We start from the raw sequence: 24,721 nt of genomic DNA, 5'->3' as shown, positions 1-24,721 counted from the left end.
AGTGGGGGGGAAGTGTTAGGCAGTGGCTTATGACAGAGACCCAGGTTCAATTCCTGTCTTCTGTGGACTTCCTGTGTGACCGTGCCCACCGGAAGTGGCCCTTAGCTGCTCCCTGCCTCAGTTTCCCCATCTGTGAAAAGGGGATGGTAAAGCTGCCCTGCCTCACAGGCAGGAGAAATCTGTGAAAGAGGGTGAGGCGGGTTGAGATCTGGTAAAGAAGGAACAGGCCTAGTTGCTGTTACTTATAGACGGGCTGGTGCGACTGGGAGCGGATTTAGCCGAGATCAGAATCCAGCCCAAGTTTCCTTCCCCTTGTGGGACTCGTCCCGCTGGCTGCAGTGCGGACAGGCTTAGGCCCTGAGTCAGAGGTTTCTTGCCAGGAGGCGAGGCCATGGCCCTCTGTGCTTGGCGTGTGTCACTTCAGGAGGGCAGCTCTGCGTTTCTGTCCCCGTTCTGCAGCTGGGGAAATTGAGGCACACAGAGAGTGGGAGGAGTGACTGGCCCCAGGCCAAATTGAGAACCCAGAAGTGCCGGCTCCCACCCTCCCCTGCTGTAACCGCTAGACTCCACTCTCCTCCCAGAGCTGGGGCAAGCACCAGCCGCCCTGCCTCTCCTCCGCCTAGGGTGCCAGTGCTGGAGCAGGCCGGGCGAGCTCCTGTCAGAGGCAGCAAGTCCAGGCGAGCGGCAGGGTTACGAAACCCCTTCGGCTGCAAGACCGGAACAGACACAAACCAAAGAGCATCCTGGCTCGGCCTGCAGGGAGGGGCCGGGGGCTCTGGCGTCCCTTCCCAGCCGCGCAGGGACAGAGCGGGCGTCGAAGCGGCTCTGGTGCCTGTGGCTGAGCTGTGGAGGGACGCAGCAGGTACGTGCCGAGCCGCAGAAGGGAAGTAGAACTGTCGTCGGCAGATAGGGGCTAGTGGTTAGAACGGTGGGGGAGGGGGAGCCAGGACTCCTGGGTTCTGCCCCTGGCTTGGGGTGTGTGTGTGCAGGGGGCTGGGAGCCAGGACTCCTGGGTTCTGCCCCTGCCTCGGGGTGGGGTGTGTGAATGGGGCTATGGATTGGAGCAGGGGGCTGGGAGCCAGGACTCCTGGGTTCTGCCCCTGGCTCGGGAAGGTGGTGGGGGTCAGGACTGCTGGGTTTTGCCCCTGGCTTTGGGAGTGGAGATGAGATCTCTGGGTTGGAGCAGGGGCGGGGCTGGGAGCCAGGACTCCTGGGTTCTGCCCCTGGCTTTGGGAGTGGGGATGAGGTCTCTGGGTTGGAGCAGGGGTGGGGCTGGGAGCCAGGACTCCTGGGTTCTGCCCCCAGCTCAGGGAGGTCAGGGGGGCTGTGGGTTGGAGCAGGCCTGGAGCACTCCCGAGTCTAGCTGACCGTGGTATTAGCAGTCGCGCTTTTGTGAGTCTCTCAGTGGTCAGACTGGGGCAGGGGAGCTCTGCTTCGCTTCTGATCCTTCCCTTCCTGCTGCTTGGAAGGAAGAAACCCCCCCCACTGCGCCCCAGCCCCACTTACTGCCTCGGGCTCCCCCCCAGCCAGCCGATCTCACCCTGCGGACGGCTGCCCCTAAGACAGGCCGGGTTCCCTGCCGCGAGGCAGCTGTAATTCGCAGCTCTGCCTTTCCCCGGCTGTGCCCGGCGCCGTGGGGCGAGCGGCTGAGCTGGGCACTAGATTGCCCCCGTTTGCCCCCTGCCTGGGTAACCGAGCGATTCCCCCTGGTGGAGGTGATGGGGAAGGACTCTCCCCCGCTGGGATAGTCCTGGCGGGGGCGGGTAGAGTGTTTCCCGCTCTTCACCCCCAGCCCAGCCCGTGGCCGGAGGCCGGTGGCGTTTTTAGCCGGGGAGGGAAAGCGGCGACGTGTTTTCCTGTCGCAGGCCGAGGGTGGGAGGAGACAGAAAGTTACAGAGATGCTGAGCGAGGGGAGAACGCGCAGGAGCACTGGGGGCTGGGGGGAGGGTTTGGATCAGATGGGCCCAAGAGCCCAGTGCGGGCACACAGCCGGGATACCGGGCTAGATGGGCCCATGGCTCTGATGTGGGGGGAGGGGAGCGATGGAAGGTCTGGGGGGGAATTGCTCCAGTAGATCCTTTCCCTCCCCCCCCCTCCCCGGTCCCCCATCCCACACAGGCCCCAGCACTCAAGTGCAAGAGCCAGCGCTCCCGGGGCCGGCCCCCACCTGAGCTTCGCTGCGTAGATGTGAGCTCAGATAAAGGAGGCGCGGGAGGAAATGCGAAACCCTTCACGGGCCTCGCAGGCTGGGTCCCTTCTCGCAGCATCCCTGCAGAGCTGTGCACCTGTCGGGACAGCGCTGGGCTCCCTCCGCCCCAGCTGTGCCGGTGCCCCTCACCCCCGACCCACAGCCCCCTGCCAGCCCAGCCCGCCGGTGCCCCCTGCTAGCCCAGCCCAGGGCCCATCCTGAGCTATGGATGCCAAAGAACCTGGCCCTTTTGTCCACGCTGTCCCGGGGGGAGTCGCCTGAGGGCACCCTGCCGTGTTGCTGGCGCTCCCGGGTCCCAGCGGGCGCCAGAAGTGTGACACCCAAAGGCGCCGGTCCCTCCCCCTCCTCTCTCGCCTTCACACCGCGCCCCGTGGCCTTTCCCCTCCGCCCGGCCTGGCCCAGAGACCACGTGAAGGCTGCCGGAGATATAATAACCACAGCCCTGGCATCACAGCCTTCGCTCCTTCGTCATCACCTCTCCCTCGCTCTCGTCCTCACCGGAGATCTCCCAGCTGCTGCTTCTCCCTGCCCCAGGTAAGAGCCCCCTTGGCTTTGCTGCGTTCTTCCTTCGCTGGGTTTCTCCCGGCAGTGTCTGTCGGCAAAGGGCCCGGGTGCCCGGGAGATCTGGGTGAAGGGAGGTGGATCGGGCTGGGGCCCACGGCCCCAGTGGAAAGACGCCCTCATCCGCAGCCCACTGGACTCCCAGTTGCTCCACTGAGCCCTCAGGCATCAGACAGAAGTCGAAGCATCTCCGGCCGGGTGCCACCAGCCGGCAGGGCCCTTCATCCGTCGGACGGCTGGCCGCAGCCACACGCAGCCCGATCTGTGGGGTCAGACACCTGTCAGCTCCCTCCCTGTAGCTCAGGCTAAGAAGCAGAGTGGCCCAGGGGGCTGGGATTCAGGAGAGCTGGGTTCTGGCCTTGGCTCTGCTGCGTGACCCCCGGCAAGTCACTGCTCCGTGCCTCGGTTTCCCCTCCCACCCTTTGGCTATTGAGAGTGGAAGCTCTTTGGGGTAAGGGGCTATCTCTTGCCCTATGTCTGTGCAGAAGCCAGTGCAAGGGAGCTGCGATCTTGGTCAGCATCTGTGCAGCACCCGGCCCAATGGGGCCCCGATCTCGGTCGGGGTCCGGGCAGCGCCCGGCGTGACGGGGGGGCCCCGATCTCGGTCGGGGGCCTTTTGGTGCTACCATAATACACCTGATCAATTGCAAACCAATTTGTGAGCCCGATCTCACTTAACCCCCAGAGGCTCTGGGCTCCCGTTTACGGGGGAGGCGATGCTGGAACACACCCAGATGCTAGGGAGAGCAGAGGAACTGAAATAGGGGTTTCCATTACCCAGTGACTAAACCTGGGGATGATTCCGCCTCCCCCGATGACACGCTGGGCGGATTGACACCAGCGCTGGGTTTGTTTTGAAGCCTGGTGGCCCCCTTTGGGAATACGGGCTTGCAGGTGGGAGGGGCGGGGTTGGGGGAGGTTAAACCCAGCGAGGTTCCTGAGCCCTGATCCAAGCACCCGTTGGAAAGGCTCCCTCGGGCTTGACTGGGGAGCAAGCGCCCCAGAACTGGGCCCACGGAGAGGTCGGGAGGAGGCTGTTAACCCTTTACAAGCACACTCTAGAGACTGATGCGCCAAGGGGGACACCAGGGAGTTTCAGGGGAGCGGGCGGCTCTCAGGGGTACGCGGGCCATGGAGCCAGGACTCAGTTGGGGTCCTGTCCGGTGCAAGGCTGAGGGGCGTTGGCTCTGTGTCGGGGGGAGCTCCCGCTCCAGCGACCCACAAAGGACTCCGGTCCCCAGAGACGCCCATCCCCTAGTTGATGTATGTGCCTGCAGCACTTAGAGGGCCCCACTGGAAGTGGGGACCCCCATTGCACCCCAGGTGCTCCCAGGCTGAATAGCCAATGCCTAGGACCAGAAAGTGTCAGGCTGGGTCTGATCCTATGAGGCGGTTATCCTGCCCGTGGGCAGTGGTAGCGCCACGCGGAATCACGGTCCTCCGGAAACAGGAGGTGTGCATTGAGGAGAACTGCCCCCCAGCGACGTACCCCAACACAGCTCGCGCGCCAGCTGTGTCTCTCTTGTTAACCAGGGGACAGGCCCGTGCTGGGACCTCTGTGCTGTGCAGAGAGACACCTAGAGGCTGAAGGGGGTAATGCGAGTGAGAGTAACACTGCAGCAGGCAGGGGGGCAACACCCCCCCACACACACACAATGGCCCTTCATGCCCCCTCTGCCCCCATTACAAAGTTGTCTCCTGCTTGCAGAGGGATCTGGCGCCTAAATGCATCCTGGGACGCAGGTTTCCGAGCAAGCTGCCTCTGCTGATGGGTTAGTTACAGCTGCTGGGCTATAAAGGATGCCTCACGTGTCTGCTGAAGATGATGTCGATCCTTCGGGGGCTGGGAACAATGATAGCCGGTAAGCAAACCTCTAGACAGGAGTGAGTCTGTGTATCCAGCCAAGCTTTGGACAGTACGTGTGCAACCACTGCCCTCTGCTGGATGGCACCAGGGCCACTGCTGCGTGTCATATGCCCTATACTGCTCCCAGTCAATAGGGATTCCCCTTTAGCTCGAGGGTCTGAGCAAGAGGAGCTGGGTTCTAGCCCCCTTGGTGGGAGGGCTGGGGATTGGTCAGCCCCTGTGTGGGGTTGTGCTAAGCTCTGCAGCTTGCCCCAGCCCTCGCTCTGCTGTCCGGGACATCCAGGAGCAAAACTTTTCCTTTGAGAGGCCCAAGACGGGGGGTGGATGGGGACAGTGAGGCCAGGGCCAGATGGGGTGGATGGGGGAAACTGAGGCAGTGCCATGGATCCGTTCCCTTCCTGGTTCTGCTCTTCCCCCATGCACAAATCGGTGCTTCCCAGGTCGAGCTGGGAGCGGGTTTGATGGGGTTTCAAGATGTGTGGGTATGCAGAGCCGGGGGTTTGGTGGGGGGAGAGGTGTAGGCTGGGGTGGGGGTGGTGTGTGCATGCCTCCCCCCTTCCTGGCTTACACACATTTCAGGGAGCCCTTTGAACACATGTTCAGGCCATTGCAAGTTTCTACCCTCCCTCGGCCCACGGCGGGGCCTTCACCTCCCCCTAGTCCCTAGAGGCCTGGAAATCCGCCATGGTGGGGCGGGGGGAGGAGAGCGTGGCTGGGTGGCTTTTTCAGCCGTTACAAAGGGTGTGTGGGTGGAGGGAGCCGTCACAGTGTGGTGGAGCTGTGTTCCTTTCGCAGTGGGGCTGGGTAGGCGTCCGTCGCAGGAGGATGGGGAGGTGTGTGCGTGTGTGTCCCTCCATCACACGCGCAGCTCGGCGCCAGGAGAAGCGATTCTCTGTAGCTTCCGGCTCCGTTTGGCAACGTTTAGGGTCCAAGTTGGGGCCAGAGCAGGCCTGGGAAAAGGGGGCGACACTACGGTTACGGGGTGCAGAGAAATTTGGGGCCTCTGATTCATCAGGTATGCTGTGGCCCTACCCCCTGTTTCACCCCAGTTACAGATTTTGGGGGGGGCTGATATTAGGGTGTCCCCCCCGTCAGTCCCGATGGGGTGTGAAATAAAATATTACTGTAGCACCTAGACACCACAACTGAGACTGGGGGACCTCTAATGCCAGGCACTGCAAAGAGCCCCCCAACCAAGATTGGCCCCCCCATCATGCCAGGGCCTGGCCTGATCCCACCACCACTTAGGTTGGGGGCAATCCTGTTATCCTGGGAGCTGCACTAACCCCCCTGACTAAGATTGGGGCCCCCATCATGCTGGGCACCGCACAGACCCTCCCCAAGCAAGATCGGAGTCCCCCTGTCATGCCAGGTGCAGCAGCACCCTCTCCTTTCCCCCCGCCCGACATCAGGGGTCCCCCATTGTGCCCAGCACGGCACAGACGCATAATAAGAGACAGTCTCTGCCCCCAATGAGTTTGCCATCTAACTAGACAAAGGAGACGGGACATGGCGCCTATTTACAAGTGGGGAAACTGAGGCACAGCGGGATGCCGTGACTCACCCAGGGAGCTGGGGATTGACCCAACATGCCCTGAGTGCCATCCAGCACCGTAAATGCTTGACACGTGTGTGCATGTGTATTTCAAGCTACGGTCCAGTGGTTGCTAGGATCCTTAGGAACGGGTACAATGCAGAGAGGTCTCTGCCGTAGACAGGGGGGTAGAGAACACCCCCATCTCCTGCTGTGAGGAGCTGTGGGCCTGGGCTGGGATCTCCTGCGACCAGCTAGAACCCAGGTGTCCGGGACACCCAGCCACGGCTTTTCATGCCCCGCTAAATTCAACTACACGAGCAGGAGCCGGGACAGCGCTGCCGCATTGGCCAATGGGAGGCTAGCCAGAGGCACCACCACACCCTCTCATTGGCTGGACGGACCCCCAAGGCATGGCCGATGCCCACCCCCAGCTCAATGCCTCTCGTGTGTTTGCGCGCAGCCCCCAGCGCCTGCTGCAGAATGGCCAGTGCCAGGCCCCCCTGACGCTCCTGGACAGGCTCCTGCTGACCCAGGGGCTCTGGCAGCTGCTCAGCCTGGGCCCGGAGCAAGCCACCGAGCTGCTGAGGATGCAGCCGCCTGGGGTAAGTGGCTGGACACGGGGGGTGGGACCAGGCAGGGCTATAAGGTGGTGGCTGGATGGATCTCTAAGGTGGGCGGGGCTGTAAGGAGGCAGCTGGGCGGGGCTGTAAGGTGGGCGGGGCTGTAAGGTGGTGGCTGGGCGGGGCTGTAAAGTGGGCGGGGCTGTAAGGCGGTGGCTGGGGGTTAGGGGCTACACCCTCACCTTGTCCTCACTCCTGCCACGTGGAGGGCTGGCCAATGCCCTGGGGCTGCCGTTAGCACCATGCCTGGCCGGCTGGGGTCAGACTGGGAACCGCACGCTTTGGGAACAAACCAAGCCCTGTGGGGCATGGAGAGAGCCAAACTGCCCCCCCCCATCTCAGCTGGGGACCCCACAAACCGGCCTCCAAAGCCAGGCCCCCTGCTGCCCCACCCAGACCCGCTGGCCTGTTCCCTTCCATAAGAACATAAGAACGGCCGTACCGGGTCAGACCAAAGGTCCATCTAGCCCAGTATCTGTCTACCGACAGTGGCCAATGCCAGGTGCCCCTGAGGGAGTGAACCTAACAGGCAATGATCAAGTGATCTCTCTCCTGCCATCCATCTCCATCCTCTGACGAACAGAGGCTAGGGACACCATTCTTACCCATCCTGGCTAATAGCCATTTATGGACTTAGCCACCATGAATTTATCCAGTCCCCTTTTAAACATTGTTATAGTCCAGCCTTCACAACCTCCTCAGGCAAGGAGTTCCACAAGTTGACTGTGCGCTGCGTGAAGAAGAACTTCCTTTTATTTGTTTTAAACCTGCTGCCTATTAATTTCATTTGGTGACCCCTAGTTCTTGTATTATGGGAATAAGTAAATAACTTTTCCTTATCCACTTTCTCAACATCACTCATGATTTTATACACCTCTATCATATCCCCCCTTAGTCTTCTCTTTTCCAAACTGAAGAGTCCTAGCCTCTTTAATCTTTCCTCGTATGGGACCCAAACCCACCGAACTCTCTCCCGTCCCTAGACGTTCCTGGTGACCGGCGCGGGGAGCGGGGAGCGCAAGGCGCTGTCGGTGCAGAGCAGCGGAGAGGGGCACGGAGCTGGAGCCGTCTGCCGTTTCCAGATCAAGGAGGATGACTCGGGTAGGTCAGGGCAGCCCCCAGGAGCCACATGTCTGAGCTTATGCAGCGCGTCAGCAGAGCCAGGGATAGAACCCAGCAGTCCTGGCTCCCAGCACCCCCCCCCCCCGCTCTAACCACTAGACCCCACTCCCCTCCCAGAGCTGGTGAAAGAACCTAGGAGTCCTGGCTCCCAGCCCCCCCCTCTAACCACTAGACCCCACTCCCCTCCCCGAGCTGCAGATAGAACCCAGGAGTCCAGACGTCAGTTCTTCCTGCTCTAACCACTAGACACCACTCCCCTCCCCGAGCGGGGGATAGAACCCAGGAGTCCGGATGCCTAGCCCCCCTGCTCTGACCTCTAGACCCTGCTCCCCTCCCCGAGCTGGGGATAGAACCCAGGAGTCCAGACGTCAGTTCTTCCTGCTCTAACCACTAGTCCCCACTGCCTCGACAACAGCTGGATGATACAACCGGCCCATAAAGTCCTGAGGTCTGTGACGTTGTTTCCTCCTGCTGTAGAAGAAAAGGGAAGGGCCCCAGCTATAGCAAAAGGCTGGAGGGGGAAGGATCTGATGCCATGCAGGGGACCCCGGGGAGGGGCTGCGGACTAGACCCACCCACCCCCCAGGACGCAGACGGCTGCTCCCGTCGGCAATGCTGCTCTGGGTTTCAGCACCAGCCTCTGAGCTTCACCCCTGCCCAGCTCATGTTTCCTTGGTGAGGTATGTGGGGCAGGAAAGGGCAGCGCCCAGCTAGGGAGGAGTTCAGTCTAGTGGTTAGAGCCGGGAGCTAGGACTCCTGGGTTCTCTCCTCGGCTCTGGGAGGGGAGTGGGGTCTAGTGGTTAGAGCCGGGAGCCAGGACTCCTGCGTTCTCTCCTCGGCTCTGGGAGGGGAGTGGGGTCTAGTGGTTAGAGCTGGGAGCCAGGACTCCTGCGTCCCCTCCTTGGTTCTGGGAGGGGAGTGGGGTCTAGTGGTTAGAGCTGGGAGCCAGGACTCCTGTGTTCTATCCCCGGCTCTGGGAGGGGAGGGGGGTCTAGTGGTTAGAGCAGGGGGGGTGGGCTGGGAGCCAGACCTCCTGGTTGTTTTCTCCTAATTCACTGTGTAGCCTTGAGAAACTCTGTTCCCCTCTCTGTGCCTCAGTTTCTCCACATTTACGACATCTTAGTGGGGAGGTTAAATCATCCCCCTTTTTAGGATCGATGGGGTAAAATGAAGCATGGGAAATTGACAGCTCTTGACCCAAGGTCATACAGAGGGAGGGAGCAGGGAAGGGGATTGAACCCAGGATTCCTGGGTTCCCATTCCCAGCCAGCAATGCCTTTGCCTCCATCAACCCCTTTCCTTCTTCCTGGTAAAGGAGCCGAGGATGGAGGGACCCAGGTGTCCGAGCTCCCTGTCTGGTGCTCCTGCCAGGCCTCTCTCAAAGGTGCATCTGGCTTGGCAGCCCAGGGGGATTGCAGGTTGTGGACCTCTCGCAGCTGGGGGTGTTGGAAGGGTGGGAGACTGTAAATCTGCTGGGGAGAGGAGGCAGCTGCCGGAGGTGGAGAAGGCGCAGTGTGGGGAGCTTGGCTTGGTGCAGAGCTGGCTGAGGGGGGGAAACTGAGGCACAGAGCGATGGCAGGTCTGGGCCCAAGGTCAAGCAGGTGGATAGAAAAATCTCCCCCACCCGGACCCCTGGGTTCGCTCCCCAGCCAGAACCTCCATCAGCCCCAGGGTTAATGAAGTGAAGGCTCCAGCTGGGCCCACGCTCCCACCCTGCGCTGGCATCAGGGCAGCCTGTCGTAGCTTCCTCCTCGCTTCTGGGAAGTGTCGGGGCAGCTTATCTCTGCCGATCTCTGCAGACGTGTTCTGTGCCCGGGGCGGGGGTTACTCGGGGCAGCCCTGAAGGGAACGGACCGGGGTACTGCCCCGCTGGAGCCAGCCAGGGCCTCGGTCTTGCCCCTGAGGGGTCGGTGTGGACCAGGGCTGGGAGCATCAGGAAACAGTGATTTAAACGAGTGCCGGACAATGCCAGATAGTGGTTAGAGCCGGGGCAGGGGTGGGGGGGCCTGGGTGTCAGGACTCCTGGGTTCTCTCCCCAGCTCTGGGAGGGCCGTTGGGGTCTAGTGCAGAGGTTCTCAAACTGTGGTCCGGGGACCACCAGTGAGTTCCATTCAGCTGATTTGTGGATAGTTCCTGCTAAGGGCCGGACTGGGCCCGTATTCCCTGGGCGGCCGCACACGAGAGAATGACGGGCCACCCAGCAGACGCGCGTGTAAGGTGAGGGGGTGGCCTTGGGGGGAATAGGGGGTCGGTGGGAGGGGGCAGTGGGATGAGAAGAGGGGGTGGGGGGAATTTGGGACGTGCAGGGCTGTGGTGGGCAGAGAAAGAAGCGACTTTCCCCAGCTCCACGGCTGCGGCTGCCGGGGAGAGATTCCCCCCCCCCTCCTTCCCAGCCTCAGCTGGGGGGCTGCCGCGGCAGGGGAGAGAGGGAGAGACACCCCCTCCTTCCCAGCCCCAGCTGGGGGGCTGCCGCGGCAGGGGAGAGAGGGAGAGACACCCCCTCCTTCCCAGCCTCAGCTGGGGGGCTGCCGCGGCAGGGGAGAGAGGGAGAGACCCCCCCCTCCTTCCCAGCCTCAGCTGGGGGGCTGCCGCGGCAGGGGAGAGAGGGAGAGACACCCCCTCCTTCCCAGCCCCAGCTGGGGGGCTGCCGCGGCAGGGGAGAGAGGGAGAGACACCCCCTCCTTCCCAGCCTCAGCTGGGGGGCTGCCGCGGCAGGGGAGAGAGGGAGAGACACCCCCTCCTTCCCAGCCCCAGCTGGGGGGCTGCCGCGGCAGGGGAGAGAGGGCACATGCATCACATTAGAAAGGTAAAATTACTGATATGAAAACATGAGTTGTGTTTTTATTTGTAGAACAAAAAAGTTTATTCATATTAAGGTTTTTTTTTAAATATAGCGCTTTTATCCAAAGTGCTTTACAATAGTTAGGTAACGGTACAAACGACATTTGGAAAGATCATTAAATGGTCCGCAAAGACCCTGAGCAATTTTCAAGTGGTCCACAGGGAAAGAGACGTTTGAGAACCACTGTTCTAGTAGTTAGAGCGGGGAGGGGGCTGGTTGTCAGGACTCCGGGGTTCTCGCCCCAGCTCTGGGAGGGGAGTGGGGTCTAGTGGGTAGAGCGGGGCTGGGGCTGAGAGCCAGGACTCCTGGGTTCCTTTCCTGCTCTGCCATGGACTCTCCGCATCACCTTGTTTCTTCATTTCTTGGTGCGTCTGATTCACCATTGGGCACTTGGGATCAGGGAGGGTTTCTGGCAGTCTGGTGCTATGGGGAGCACAGACTAGGGAGGGGGTCAGGCACTGGAGGCCCCGTCACTCAGATTCCGCCCCCCTCACCCTTTGGAACCAACTGGAGCTGTGACATGCCCCACCCCAGAACAAGCCGCTTCTTAAGAGCTCAAGAGACTCTCCCGACTGGGGAAAACTTCCAGCTGGCTTCTGCTGTCAGGCAAGCCCCCTGGAGCCCCCCCTGCCCCCCCAGCCTCTCGGCTGCACTGGGGTCCTGCTCTGTGTTTCAGACCCCATCTCTCTCTCTCTTCCAGCTGTTTGCCTGGAAGGGTCCCAACTGCGCTTCCTGGGTCTACTGGAACTGGTCGCCTTCCTCTCTGTGAGCAGGTGAGCTGGGCTGGGGGACGGGACGGGAGGGGACAGGTGACACTTCTCTGCTCTCCTGTCCCCAGGGCTGGGCCTTTGCCTCTATCAGTTAGGGGCTGGGAGCCAGGACTCCTGGGTTCTCTCCCCAGCTCTGGGAGGGGAGTGGGGTCTAGTGGTTAGAGCGGGGGGGGGGGGGCTGGGAGCCAGGACTCCTGGGTTCTCTCCCCAGCTCTGGGAGGGGAGTGGGGTCTAGTGGGTAGAGCCAGGACTCCTGACTCCCCCCCCCCACTCAACTCTTAAAGACCCAGTAAGCTGCCCCCCCCCAAGTCGGGTGAAAAGTACCCTAGCCGAGGGGCTGTGGGTGCGTGGAGGGGGAGGTGCGCGGCAGGGATGGGGGCATCCCCTAGCCCAGTGCTCCGAGAAGTGGAAGTCAAGGGCGCTGGCCTGGGTTTGAGGAAGCTGCGGGGGTGGGGGCAGGGTGGCCACGGTGACTTCCTCCTGCAGCCGCCCAGCGTGGGGGCATGCCCCTCCCCCGTGGCACCCCTGCTTCTTCCATTCCAGGTGTCTGGGGGGGCCCTGGGCAGTCCGGGCATCCGGGGGGAGCTGGATGGCGCCAGGAGGGCAGGGCCCTGGCCGGTGCGACCGTCTGAGGGGGGTTGGATGGCGCCGGGAGGGCAGGGCCCTGGCCGGTGTGGGCATCGGGAGGGTCCTTGGTGCACTCCCCCTTCTCCCTGCGACCCTCCACTCACCGGCTCCTGGTCTCTCTTGCTTGCAGGGACGTGCTGCCCCTCCCGCTGCGGCTCCCGGCCACCTTGCAACGCCTCGGCAGGGCCGAGCTGGACGCCCGCGCAGCCCTGGGCATGAGTGAGTGCCCGCCCGAGGGCGATTTCACCCCCAGCCAGGGCCTCCGCGAGGAAGCCAGGCATCTTCCCTCGGGGGCGGGGCGGGGGGAATGGGGTCATGTCGGGTCAGTGTCCGACCTCTGTATGGAGCCGGGTGAGAAGACCCAGGAATCTTGCCTCCCCGGCCTCCCTGCTCTAACCACTGGACCCCACTCCCTTCCCAGAGCTGGGAATAGAACCCAGGACTCCTGGCTCCCAGCCCCCCCTGCACTAACCACTAGACCCCACTCCCCTCCCAGAGCTGGGAATAGAACCCAGGAGTCCTGGCTTCCTCCCTACCCCACCCCACCCCACCTTAACTAATAAGCCCCAGAGCATGAGAGTGGGGCAGGAAAGGTACCTGTGTCCTACCCTCAGCACACAGCGCGGACCCCTCAGCTGGGTTCCGTCTGCCCATGGGCTCACGTCTGTCTCCTGCTGCCTGGTGTCCCCGGCAGGGTTCTGGAGTCCTCCCTTTAAGCCATCGGCCACAGGCGAGGAGGAGGAGGAAGAGAACATGGGGTCCAGCCCCGAGCCCCCCAGCCCCCTGGAGAGTAGCGGCCCGGCCTGCGCCATCCGGGTGACGTCGGAGGACGGGGCGCTCTGCATCATCAACCCGCTCTTCCTGTCGGAGCACAGCAGTGAGGGCTGGCTTCCCGCCGGGGTACCCCCCCCGTTCCACCTGCCCGAGAGAGGGGGCACCATCCGGCTGAGGAACGGGCAGGGACCCAGCCTGTCGGACAAGCCGCTGGCGCCCGCCAGCACTGAGACGGATCAGCTGGGAGCCCCAGAGCCCGGGAAAGAGGGGGAGCCGGACAAAGGTCAGTGCCAGAGGCCTATTGGTTTGGGGGTGGAGCTGTTGGGATCGGGCTTGGGGGGGGCGGGTGGGTGCTGGGACGCAGTGGGGTTGTGGCATCTGGGTAACACGCCCACCCTGGCTGACCCTTAGTGCCTGGGCCGCTCCCTTTCCCCTCTCCCACAGGGGTCCCCCCATATTGCAGGCTCCTGGGGGGTGGAATTGCCTTGCACTCAGGATCAGACGTAGGGAGGTGGGGGTAAATTCCTCATCCCAGAGCCCCTAGAGGCCAGCTAGACTAGAAGGAGTCGCTCCCTTTTGCGGCGAGCCTTGTAGTAGGTTGTTATCCTGGGAATCCCGTCCTCTACGGGGCGTTGCCCGGGGCAACGGGCGCAAGCCGCGCTCCAGGGGGCTGCCACGGGGGGAGCGAGACGCCAGTCCCTCAGCGCCCCCGCTCTCCCCAGCAGGCGATGATGCCCCACCGGCCTCGGTGAAACGGAAGCTGCTGGTGCGCCGTCCGGCCTGGAACATGTCTGAGGACTCGCCGTCCTCGCCGCCGGCCGAGAGGCAGGAGGGCCCGGCCTCCCCGCACCGGGTCTCTTGGATCGAGGGGGCCTCGGACGCCCCCTGGGCGCTGAAGAAGTCCCACTCGGAGTCCTCGCTGCTGGGCCCCCGGGACAGCCTGCTCCTGCCGCCCATCCCCGAGCTGGACTCGCTGTCGGTCAGCAGCGTGGAAGAGGAGGCCGACGCCCACCCGGCCACGCCCCGCAAGAAGCACCCGTCGGCGGCGCTGCCGGGGCGGGTCCTGCACCGGCTGTCGGCCGTGGGCAGCGCCCTGAGCAGCTTCCTCTCGGCTGAGCGCCGGCTGGCCAAGCGGGTCCAGGAGCTGACGCAGGATCCGGCCTCCTACGTCGGGGGCCTGGTGCAGAACTTCGTGGGGCACGTGCTGCGGGGCGGGGCGGCCCGGCACCCCACCAGCACCGACCTGCTGCAGGAGATCCGCCAGATGATCAGCAGCCTCAAGGGTTACCTGTGTGAGAGCTCGGAGCTGCAGGACGCCTGGGAGTGCGGGGACCTCGAGGAGATGGACCTGGGTACAGGGCGGGGGGGCCCGCTGGGTATGGGGGCAAAGGGGTGGGGGCCATCAGCTGGGAACGGGGCGTCTGGCTCCCGGGGGGAGGGTGATCTGGGAGCTGGGTTTTGGGTTCGAGTTGCAGGGGCAGTGGCTGGAGGCTGGGTATGTGGGGGCAGTAGGATGGGGGCTGGGAGCTGGGTACGGGGTTGGGAGGATGGGGGCGGGAGCTGGGCACGGGAGGTGGGAGGTTGGAGATTGGCTGGGAGCTGGGTATTGGGTGGGCCATAGGATGGGGAGCTGGGTACGGGGGCAGGAGGATGAGGGGCAGGAGCTGGAGTGCACGGGTGGGGCAGGAGGATGAGAGGGCAGGAGCTGGGTATGGGGAGGTGGGAAGATGGGGATTGGCTGGGAGCTGGGTACGGGGGCAGGAGGATGAGGGGCAGGAGCTGGGTATGGGGAGGTGGGAGGATGGGGATTGGCTGGGAGCTGGGTGCAGGGGGGCCATAGGATGGGGAGCTGGGAGCTGGGTGCGGGGGCAGGAGGATGAGAGGGCAGGAGCTGGGTATGGGGAGGTGGGAGGATGGGGATTGGCTGGGAGCTGGGTACGGGGGGGGCATAGGATGGGGGAGCTGGGTATGGTGGGGGCAGGAGGATGAGGGGGCAGGAGCTGGGTACGGGTGGGGCAGGAGGATGAGAGGGCAGGAGCTGGGTATGGGGAGGTGGGAGGATGGGGATTGGCTGGGAGCTGGGTACGGGGGCGGCCATAGGATGGGGGAGCTGGGAGCTGGGTACGGGTGGGGCAGGAGGATGAGAGGGCAGGAGCTGGGTATGGGGAGGGGGGAGGATGGGGATTGGCTGGGTGCGGGGTAGGGGGGCGGCCTTTGGTTGGGGGCGCTGGGAGCTGGGTACGGGTGGGGCAGGAGGATGAGAGGGCAGGAGCTGGGTATGGGGAGGTGGGAGGATGGGGATTGGCTGGGAGCTGGGTACGGGGGCGGCCATAGGATGGGGGAGCTGGGACCTGGGTACGGGGTGAGCGATGCAGAAGAAGGGGCACAGTCCCCTCCCCCGTGGGAGGAATTCTCAAGGCGATGCAGGGGTGGGGGGCTGGCTCAGTGAATCCCACCATGAGGTCACCACTTTAGAGCCAGCCTGTGCCAGCCGCTCCCCCCCCGCCCCGTCATTTCCCATCCCCCCCCCTGCCCACGGGCCCCTTGCATGGAAGACGCTTGCTGGGTCTCAGCTGGCTTCCCGGCTGCACAGTTTCTCAGCAGAGTGCCCAAGGCCTGAACAGGCCACAGACAGATTTTTACCTCCCACCCCCCCATCGCCGGGGTGGGGGTGTGACACGCGGGGTGGGGGTTGCCCAGACTCCACCCGATCTTGGTTGGCTCCGGCAATTGGTGGGGGGAAGGGCCCCTGAATAGACCCCCCCCGAGCTGGAGCCTGTCACGGGTAAGCTAGTAGCGCCCCCACCCCCCCGGGGTTATAAATAGCCCCTCCAGGAAGAGAAGCGCTGTCTATAAATGCAGCCGGAAAGGCCACTGTGGTCAAACCACCCCCAGCCCGCTGCAGCATCCGCTCCTGCTCCGGGGTGTCAGTGAGCGCCTGGGCAGGAAGCTGAGGGCTGGGGGGGGGACTGGGGGGGCCAGAAGGGAGGAGAGCTCTTAAAGGGGAACCGAGCCTGGCCCCTTGGTGCTGTGGGGGGGGCCCAGAGGCTCCCCCCACTCCTAGGGGAGGACAGCTTGGTGCCAGGGTTCGGGCAGGGCAGCAGATAACGGGTCCCAGCTCCACAAGACGGGGCGGGATTCGGTGGTAGCGATGCTTTAACGGAGAGAACAAAGTGCTTTGGGGTTGGTGTGTGTGGTGTCGCACTCCCCCTCCCCCTCCCCCAGCTGGGATAGAACCCAGGAGTCCTGGCTCCCAGCCCCCCTGCTATAGCCACTTGCTCCACTCCCCTCCCAGAGCTGGGATAGAACCCAGGAGTCCTGGCTCCCAGCCTAACCACTAGAGCCCCCGTGTACCAGGCCCAATGGAGACGAGGTTCCTGATCCGGAGCCCCCAAGCTCTTGTGCTGGGCTGCACACGCCCTGTCTGACCCCCGCCCCCCTCTCTCCATCCCCGCCCCCCCAGGCTCCGTGGTGGAGGCGGCCCTGTACAAGTGCGTCCTGAAGCCGCTGCGGGACTGCGTCTACGGGCAGCTCCTGGACTTCCACAGCCGGGACGGGAGCCTGCAGAAGCTGCGCGATCACCAGCTGACCATGGGCCGCCAGAGCCTGGCGGAGCTGGGGGTGACGGCCAGCGTCCCCGACGCCCCGGCCCTCGAGCGCATCCAGGCCAAGCTGCTCCAGATGCACCAGGCCTACTCGCCCAAGAAGAAGGAGGCCCAGCTGCTCAAGGCCTGCAAGCTGATCTACGAGGCCATGAACCACGGCACCGGCGGCAAGGGTAGGGGGGGGCTGCCCGGGGCTGCCAGGGAAACCTGCCCCCGTCTCCGGGGGAATCCCTGCTACCACGTGGGAACCCACTGCGCCAGCCCCCAAAGATGGCGTCCTACCCCCTCCCTGTCTGCCCCTGTCCCTGTGAATTGTCTGAGCTGCCATCTCCGGCCCCAGCCTTGATGGGTCTCTGTTTCGGGCGGGGTGGGGTGGGGAGGGGATTGTGTGGGATACCGTGGCCATCCCGTAACTTGAGGTATTGGGACTGGCCCCTGCGGGAGGTGGGATCAACCCCCCCCAGGTATTGGGACTGGCCCCTGCGGGGGTGGGATTGGTCGCCCTGGAGTATTGGGACTGGCCCCTGCAGGGGGCGGGATCAGCCCCCCTGGAGTATTGGGACTGGTCCCTGCGGGGGGGAGATCGAGCCCCCGCACCCTGGGGTATTGGGACTAGCCCCTGTGGGGGGGGGAAATCGAGCCCCCGCCCCCGGGGTATTGGGACTGGCGCCTCGGGGGGGCGTTCTCACCGCGTGTGTGTCTCTGCTCAGAGGTCTATGGGGCGGACGACTTCCTGCCTGTGCTGACCTACGTCCTGGTGAAGTGCGACATCGTGGCGGTGCAGCTGGACGTGGAGTACATGATGGAGCTGCTGGACCCCAGCCAGCTGCAGGGAGAAGGTCAGAGCCCTTGCCCCGTCCCTCCCCAGCTGGGCTGGGGACCTGCAGGCTGCTCCTGGACACCCCTGCTAGGGGTGAGCCTGCAGCCGGGCTGGCTGACCCGGTGGCTCGTAGGGTTGGGAGCCGGCCGCTGAGGTCAAACCATGCCCTGGTCAGCTGTGCCTGGAGGGCCCCCGATGGCTCCTTGGCTGAGCTGAGTTTGTGGGGTCTTGCAGGGCTTGGCGGGGAAGCTGGCGCTACCCAGCTGCCTTGCAGCACAGGACTGCGAGTGAGAAGCAAACAGGCCATGGAGACTAGACGGGGGTCTCCCTTCGCCGGAAGCAGTAGTAGGCCTTTTATCCTCTCTGTGTGCCAGCCCCTAGCAGCGACGGGCATGCCCACGGGCCCCTGACATCTGAGCCCCGCATTCCTCCCCCCTTCTGCAGGTGGCTACTACCTCACCACCTGGTTCGGGGCTCTTTACCACATCAGCAACTTCCAGTCGGCCATGGTAACCCGGCAGATCAGCATCGAAGCACAGGACTCCATCCACCGGTGGCAGCGCCGGCGCACCATCCACCACAACCAACACAGCCGGCGCCGCTCCCAGGTAGGGGCAGCTGCTCTGGGGAGGTCGCCGCTCTAAGGGGGCTCCTGGGTTCTCTACCTGCCTCTGGTGGGGGTGGCTAGTGGTTAGAACGGAGGGACTGGGGGGCAGGACTCCAGGGTCCTATGCCCAGCTCTGCAAAGAGAGTGGGATCTAGTGGTTATAGCGGGGGCAAGGATGGGAGTCAGGACTCCTGGGTTCTATCGCTGGGTCTAGGAGGGTAGCATGGTCTACTGGTTACAACAGGGGGTACAGGGAGCCAGGGTTCCTGGGTTCTTTGGTCCTGACTTGCTGGGTGATCTTGGGGGTCAGTCCCTTCGCCTCTCTGTGACTCAGTTTCCCCGTCTGTGAAAAATGGGATCATCGGTTTATTCTGAGCAAGGACACGCAACCGTGAACGAAAGCACGAATTCGCGGTCGCCTTGGGAACATGTCAAATGCATCGCTACACCTCTACCCCGATATAACGCTGTCCTCGGGAGCCAAAAAATCTTACCGCATTAGAGGTGAAACCACGTTGTATCGAACTTGCTTTGATCCGCCGCAGTGCGCAGCCCTCCCCCCGGAGCGCTGCTTTACCGCGTTATAGCCGAATTCGCGTTATATCGGGGTAGAGGTGTCGTAGGAGAAAAGACAGGAGAGTGAGCCGTGTGCAGCAGCTGCGTGAACTGGGAATCCGGGATCCCAATGAACCAATCCCAAAGTGCTTAATACTATGGAGAAGTGGGTTCTCAGTGTGTTTCAGAACATGTCTATAAGCTAGATAATAACTTTGTACTCCGGATGGGTGGTGCCCCCTACCTCTGGGGCTGATCAGTGCTGCATAATTCTGCTGCTTGCCCATAAACCAGAGTGACAGGTTCATAGTCGAGCGTTCTACAGACCCCTATTTTGGGGAAGCCCCTGGGGCTGGAAGGACTAACGGGCTTCTGGGTGTTACAATGAGCTGTCGCGCATGTCTGTGCGGCTTTCGTCTTCCCCCTCCGCACCGAGATGGAATTCCACAGCTGTGCGTGTGTCATAGACCCAACACGAAAAGCTAAGGGAGATTCTCCTTCATCGCCAGTGCTTTGGGAACAGAGGGGTCTGAGTTTTAGCCTCGCCCGCCATCCCGTTGTTATGATCAGCCCACCGAGAGGCGGGCCTGTAGCTACCAGCCATGTGTCTGGCCTTGTTTATATACACACAGCTCCGCCCAGGAGTCGGGGTCATAAAGCCCCGCCTTCTTAAAGGCACATCACCCTTATTCACAGAGAGAATGGTGACGACGGAAAGCTGAGTAACAAAGCTTCACTCTATGTAAAGCTTTCAAGTTTGTAAATGTTAATGAGTTAGTCACAGCTGCCTCGAATGGTTGACTCTTTCTCTTGATCCACCTGTGGTTGGTTATTAGGTGTATTACGGTAGCACCCAGAGGCCTCAGCTGAGATAGGGCCCCTGTTGTGCCAGGCGCTGCACAGTCAGAGGCAGCTCCTGCTCCAAAGAGCTTACGTGCTAAATAGACATAAGAACATAAGAACGTCCCTACTGGGTCAGACCAAGGGTCCATCTACCCCGGAATCCTGTCTTCCGACAGTGGCCAATGCCAGGTGCCCCAGAGGGAATGAACAGAGCAGAAAATCATCAAGTGATCCATCCCCTGTCGCCCATTCCCAGCTACTGGCAAACAGAGGCTGGGGACACCATCCCCCCTGCCCATCCTGGCTAATAGCCATTAATGGATCTCTATCCTCCATGAATTTATCTAGTTCTTTTTTGAACCCTGTTATGGTCTTGGCCTTCACAACATCCTCTGGCAAGGAGTTCCACTGGTTGACTGTGCATTGTGTGAAGAAATACTTCCTTTTGTTTGTTGTTAGCCTGGTGCCTATTAATTTCATTTGGTGACCTCTAGTTGTTGTGTGATGAGTAGTAAACCACACTTCCTTATCTACTTTCTCTACACCAGTCATGATTTTATAGACCTCTATCATATCCCCCCTTAGCTGTCTCTCTTTCCAAGCTGAAAAGTCCAAGTCTTATTAATCTCTCTTCCTACAGAAGCCGTTCCATATCCCTACTCACTTTTGTTGCCCTTTTCTGAACCTTTTCCAATTCCAATATATCTTTTTTTAGATGGTGCAACCACATCTACACGCAGTATTCAAGATGTGGGCGTACCATGGATTTATACAGAGGCAACATGATATTTTCTGTCCTATTATCTATCCCTTTCTTGATGATTCCCAGCATTCTGTTCACTTTTTTGATTGCCGCTGCACATTGAGTGGATGTTTTCAGGGAACTGTGTTTCCAAGATCTCTCTCTTGTGCGGTAACAGCTAATTTAGACCCCATCATTTTATATATATAGTTAGGAATATGTTTTCCAATGTGCATTCCTTTGCATTTATCAACATTAAATTTCATCTGCCATTTTGTTGCCCAGTCACCCAGTTCTGAGAGATCCTTTTGTAGCTCTTCGCAGTCTGTCTGGGATTTAACTATTGAGTAGTTTTGTGTTGTCTGCAAATTTTGCCACCTCACTGTTTAGCCCTTTTTCCAGATCATTTCTGAATGTGTTGAATAGGACTGGGCCCAGAACAGACCCCTTTTTACCTTTCTCCATTCTGAAAACTGACCATTTATTCCTACCCTTTGTTTCCTATCTTTTAACCAGTTACCAATCCAGGAGAGCACCTTCCCTCTTACCCCGTAGCAGCTTACTTTGCATAAGAGGGACCTTGTCAAAGGCTTTCTGAAAATCTAAGTACGCTATATCCACTGAATCCCCTTGGTCCACATGCTTGTTGACTCCCAAAGAATTCTAGCAGATTGGTGAGGCGTGATTTCCCTTTACTAAAACCATGTTGGCTCTTCCCCAACAAATCATGTTTATCTGCGTCTGACAATTTTGTTCTTTACTATAGTTTCAACCAGTTTGCCCGGTACTGAAGTCAGGCTTACAGGCCTGTAATTGCTGGGGTCTCCTCTGAAGCTGTTTTTAAAAATTGGCATCACATTAGCTGTCCTCCAGTCATCTGGTACAGAAATGAGAGGTTACAGACTACAGTTAGTAGTTCTGCGATTTCACATTTGAGTTCTTTCAGAACTCTTGGGTGAATACCCTCTGGTCCTGGTGACTTATTGCTGTTTAATTTATCAATTTGTTCCAAAACTTCCTCGAATGATCCCTCAATCTGGGACAGTTCCTCGGATCTGTTTGGGAATCTCCCTCACATCCTCATCCGCGAAGACCGATGCAACGAATTCATTTAGTTTCTCTGCAACGGCCTTATCGTCCTTGAGTGCTCCTTTAGCTCCTCCCACCTAGACAAAGAGTGGGAGGGGAAACTGAGGCACAGAACGGGGACAGGACTTGTCCAAGATCACTCAGCAGGAATAGAGCCCAGATCTCGCAAGTCCCAGTCCAGTGCCCTACCTGATCTGTCTATGGTATGTATGGTGCCCATCGCCATAGCCTCTGGTCTGCTTGATTTATCTTTTTCCCCCTCTCCTTCTCCTAGGACATTCTGTACGTCTCCTTCCAAGAGCCCTTCACAAACCAGAAGGCCATCCCCGTCCCTGCCCACATGACAGCGGCCGCAGTGTGCGTGATATGCAGCAAGAAATATGGCGTCTCCAACCCGGAGGCCTATGGTCTCTTCCTGGTGACGGACAGCACCTCCCGGCTCCTGGCGGGGGACAGTCGCCCCCAGCAGATCCGCTCGGCGTCCCTCAAATCCCACAGCGCCTCCAGCTGCTTCGTTTACAAGCTGAAGGGAGAGGAGCCGGAAGCCCCGTCGGAGGGCGACGGCCCAACCCCTGCTCAGGAACCAATATAAAGCCGGTGGAGAGACGGTGCAATCAGAGGCTGCCTGGATGGGAGCATCCAGTCCGTGCAGTCAAAGTCCAGTGACCTCGGGACTGAGGCGGGACTCTCCCCAGAGCCTCCCGGGTCCTAATATGTCAGGACGCCTGGGTTAAAAACAAACTCAAACTTCCCAACGGTCGGCGCAAACAGGTGCTGGAGTGGCCAGCGGAAAGCGTGGAAGCCCCATTGACTTATAACTAGGAACGGCCGAAGCCCAGGGGAACTGACTGGGGAGGGGACAATCCTACCGCGGATGGGGCGTCCCCATCTTTGCAGGGCACAGCTCGGGGGAGTAGGTGTCCCGAGCCGGGACGGCCTTTCCTTCTCTCGGAACTCTACGAGCCCTGGGGCCGTGTTGGTCGCGTCGGCTCCCAGCTGCAGCCCAGGGCGGGGGCGTGGATGGCTCAGGCCGCTGCGGTCCGGAGTGCAGGAACCGTTCACCTCTAGCCGGCTGCCTGAGCGGGGGCAGGGTGGGCCTGTGCCGTATGCGTTTGGGAGGCCGCCGCCCAGGGGGAAAGGGTGAAAAGAGCTGCCCCTCTGTGAGCAAACTCAGCCAGGAGGCAGGGGAAAAACAAATCTAATATCCTCTCCAGGGCAGGGCTGGCAAACATCGCCCAAGGGGCAGGGTGGGGGGAGAGGCAGCTTGCCCTGAATCATCCTCCATCCCAGGGGCTGCACCAGACCCCCCCCCCCACACCCGCAAAGCCAGATGAATGTAACTAACCAGCCCTTTAGTTCCCCCCACAATCTGAGGCTGTTCCAATACCATGCTGGGAGCTTTGCCACTTCTCTCTAGGGCTGGGAGCCCAGCTCGTGGGAATCCCTGCTTAAAGGGGAAGTGACCTTAAACTCCTGAACCTTCTGGCTACGTCAGGGGCTATATATTTATATGACCTTCCCCCCTGTCAGGGGAGGGCTATAAAAAGGACTTTGGCCCGCTTGGTTACTCTTTCTTTAAATAAAAAGAGAGAACCTCTGAAAACGCAAGGCCTGGCGGAGCGTGGGCGGGAGGGTTTGTGGTTGCTATTCAGTGTATTATGGTACATACGCAGGGTGAGGGACAGGGCTTAGGCCCAGCTGCTGGCAATGCGAATTAAAGCATCCAAGTTCTTTTTGAGGCACTGGGCCTAAATGGACAAAGGAGGGGAGGGGGAACTGAGGCACAAAATGGGGGAGGGGCCAGCCAGGAATAGAACCCAGGTGTTCTGCCTCAATGAGTTTTTCTCTGGCTGAAATGCAGCTGCCTCTGGGGTGGAGTGCAGCACTCACACACCACCCCCTATAACGGTTTATGGCAGCGGGCCGCTGCCTGCAGCTTGGCAGAGAGGGGGTCACAGTCAGCTGTCAGGGATATGTTTTTGCACTGGGGCATTTCAGCAGGTCTCAATGCAGTAGCCTCCTGTCTTGCAACCTCCCGCCTGCTCACCTTCCTAGGTGCGCTCCCAAGCTGAGCTGCTTCTGTGCAGGGGGATGCTCTCCTGGCAGTGCTGCTGGCCCCAGTGCAATGATAGGGAGCAAAGGGGGGGGCAGTAGGGGGCGCTCCCCCTTCAGTCACAGTGGCCGTCAATGCAGTGTCGGGGGGCCTGGTGCGTGGAGACGGGGGAGGCACTCACTTGCAGTCCTGCTGGCCCCAGTGCTCCCGGACAAAGCCATCCATCTGTCGGGTGAGATGTACAAAGAGGGTCCTGAGCTCCCTAGATCCCCACGCCCGTCCCCCAAGAGTTCGGGGGCTAGCCCCAGTGTCCAGACCCAATTCTCGTGCGGATGATTCTGTTTTGCATCCTTAAATGTCTCCTGCACTTTCAGCTGGTTACTGCCTTCTCCTTCCCATCCTGTCCCAACTTGTCATGCAGCGTTGTGCAGCTGTACCCATGGCTGCTGCTCCTCACCCCAGCGGTAGCTGCATCTCAGTGCTGTTGGGGTGATCCCTCCATGAACAGCTGCTATGCCCCACCCCCGAGGTGGCTGCACCCCACCTCAGCACTGGGTGAAGGCTCCTTGTATAAACAGCTGCCATGTGCTACCCCAGAGGTGGCTGCATCTCAGTGCTGGGTGCAGGATAATGTGCTGTATAAACTGCCCCCCCCCATGGCTCCACCCCAGAGGCAGCTGCATCTGAGTGCAACATGCCCAATGATCCATCCCTTGCGTATCCCAATGGCATTTTGCAGCCAAGGTTTGCCCTGCTGCTGCCTGAGGTGTCCCTGCTCTGTGGCTAAACCATCCCCAGGGCTCTCAGGCCAGGGCCTCTCCCCAGCCCCTAAACCCCACTTCACAAATCAAACAAGCAACACGCAGTTGCTTTTGTGCCTCTTTGGTAGAGGAGGACGCAGGGCCGATGTCTGGCCACTGGGGACTGTCAGTCACAAGCTGATGGGGGCAAGAGGGTCTCTGACCCCCTGAAGAAATAAACAAACCTCAGTCAACTTGAGTTGAGCAAAGCTTGGAGGGTGGGGGCTGTAACGCTGGGCTCTAGGCAGCTCCCTCCCCTCCCCACAGCCCGGTGGACCCCAGCTGGGTTTTTGCCTGTAGCATTGAACAGCAGCTCGGAGGGTCACCCCAGCAGGTGGGGTTACTGGGCCGGATATTGTCTAAGAAGCTGGTTATATGGTGTGGGAGCTGCCTCTCCGTTCCCCCCACCGCCTGCTCTAACCATTGGACCCCACCAGAGGCAGGAATAGAACCAGGAGTCCTGACTCTCAGGTTCCCCCCATCCCTGCTCTAACCAGTAGACACCACTCTCCTCCCACAGGGCATCAATAGCGGGGAGCTCCTGGACCAATGCCCCCCCCCCCACCTCTTAAAAGGGACATCTAGCCCTGGGCCGGGCCCCTCTGGCTCCTAACATCACAATGGAAGTGATCCAAGGTTGGGCACCTCGATTGCTTTAAGGATCTGGGCCCGAGTCTG

General features: G+C 60.9%; 1 protein-coding gene across 3 annotated transcripts; it reads left to right on the top strand.

The window, feature by feature from the left end:
* The first annotated feature begins 624 nt into the window (after window positions 1-624).
* RINL (Ras and Rab interactor like) lies at window positions 625-23,066 on the top strand. Of its 3 annotated transcripts, XM_039511065.1 has the most exons (13): window positions 625-862; window positions 2,664-2,743; window positions 4,479-4,632; window positions 6,635-6,776; window positions 7,778-7,895; window positions 11,459-11,531; window positions 12,286-12,374; window positions 12,850-13,212; window positions 13,655-14,281; window positions 16,393-16,707; window positions 17,245-17,373; window positions 17,799-17,962; window positions 21,465-23,066. In XM_039511065.1, exons 3-13 carry the CDS (start codon window positions 4,571-4,573, stop codon window positions 21,780-21,782), a joined length of 2,400 nt encoding a protein of 799 aa, XP_039366999.1. In that variant the 5' UTR covers window positions 625-862; window positions 2,664-2,743; window positions 4,479-4,570; the 3' UTR covers window positions 21,783-23,066. The 3 variants fall into 3 exon arrangements, with proteins under 3 accessions (XP_039366999.1, XP_039367000.1, XP_039367001.1); XM_039511066.1 differs by lacking the exon at window positions 2,664-2,743; XM_039511067.1 differs by lacking the exon at window positions 625-862 and having other exon boundaries at window positions 2,341-2,743; window positions 13,655-14,221.
* Window positions 23,067-24,721: the final 1,655 nt, after the last annotated feature.

Source organism: Mauremys reevesii, linkage group 22 (assembly GCF_016161935.1).
Source record: "Mauremys reevesii isolate NIE-2019 linkage group 22, ASM1616193v1, whole genome shotgun sequence".
In the NCBI taxonomy this organism is placed as follows: Eukaryota; Metazoa; Chordata; order Testudines; family Geoemydidae; genus Mauremys; species Mauremys reevesii.
This window is presented reverse-complemented; position numbering and strand designations above follow the sequence as displayed.

Bases quoted from the DNA above. Each gene is read 5' to 3' on its own strand.
- RINL (XM_039511066.1), top strand. From the start codon at position 4,571: ATGCCTCACGTGTCTGCTGAAGATGATGTCGATCCTTCGGGGGCTGGG. The intron at 4,633-6,634 runs GTAAGCAAACCT...GTTTGCGCGCAG, and splicing joins GCTGGGAACAATGATAGCCG to CCCCCAGCGCCTGCTGCAGA. The intron at 6,777-7,777 runs GTAAGTGGCTGG...TCCCGTCCCTAG, and splicing joins TGAGGATGCAGCCGCCTGGG to ACGTTCCTGGTGACCGGCGC.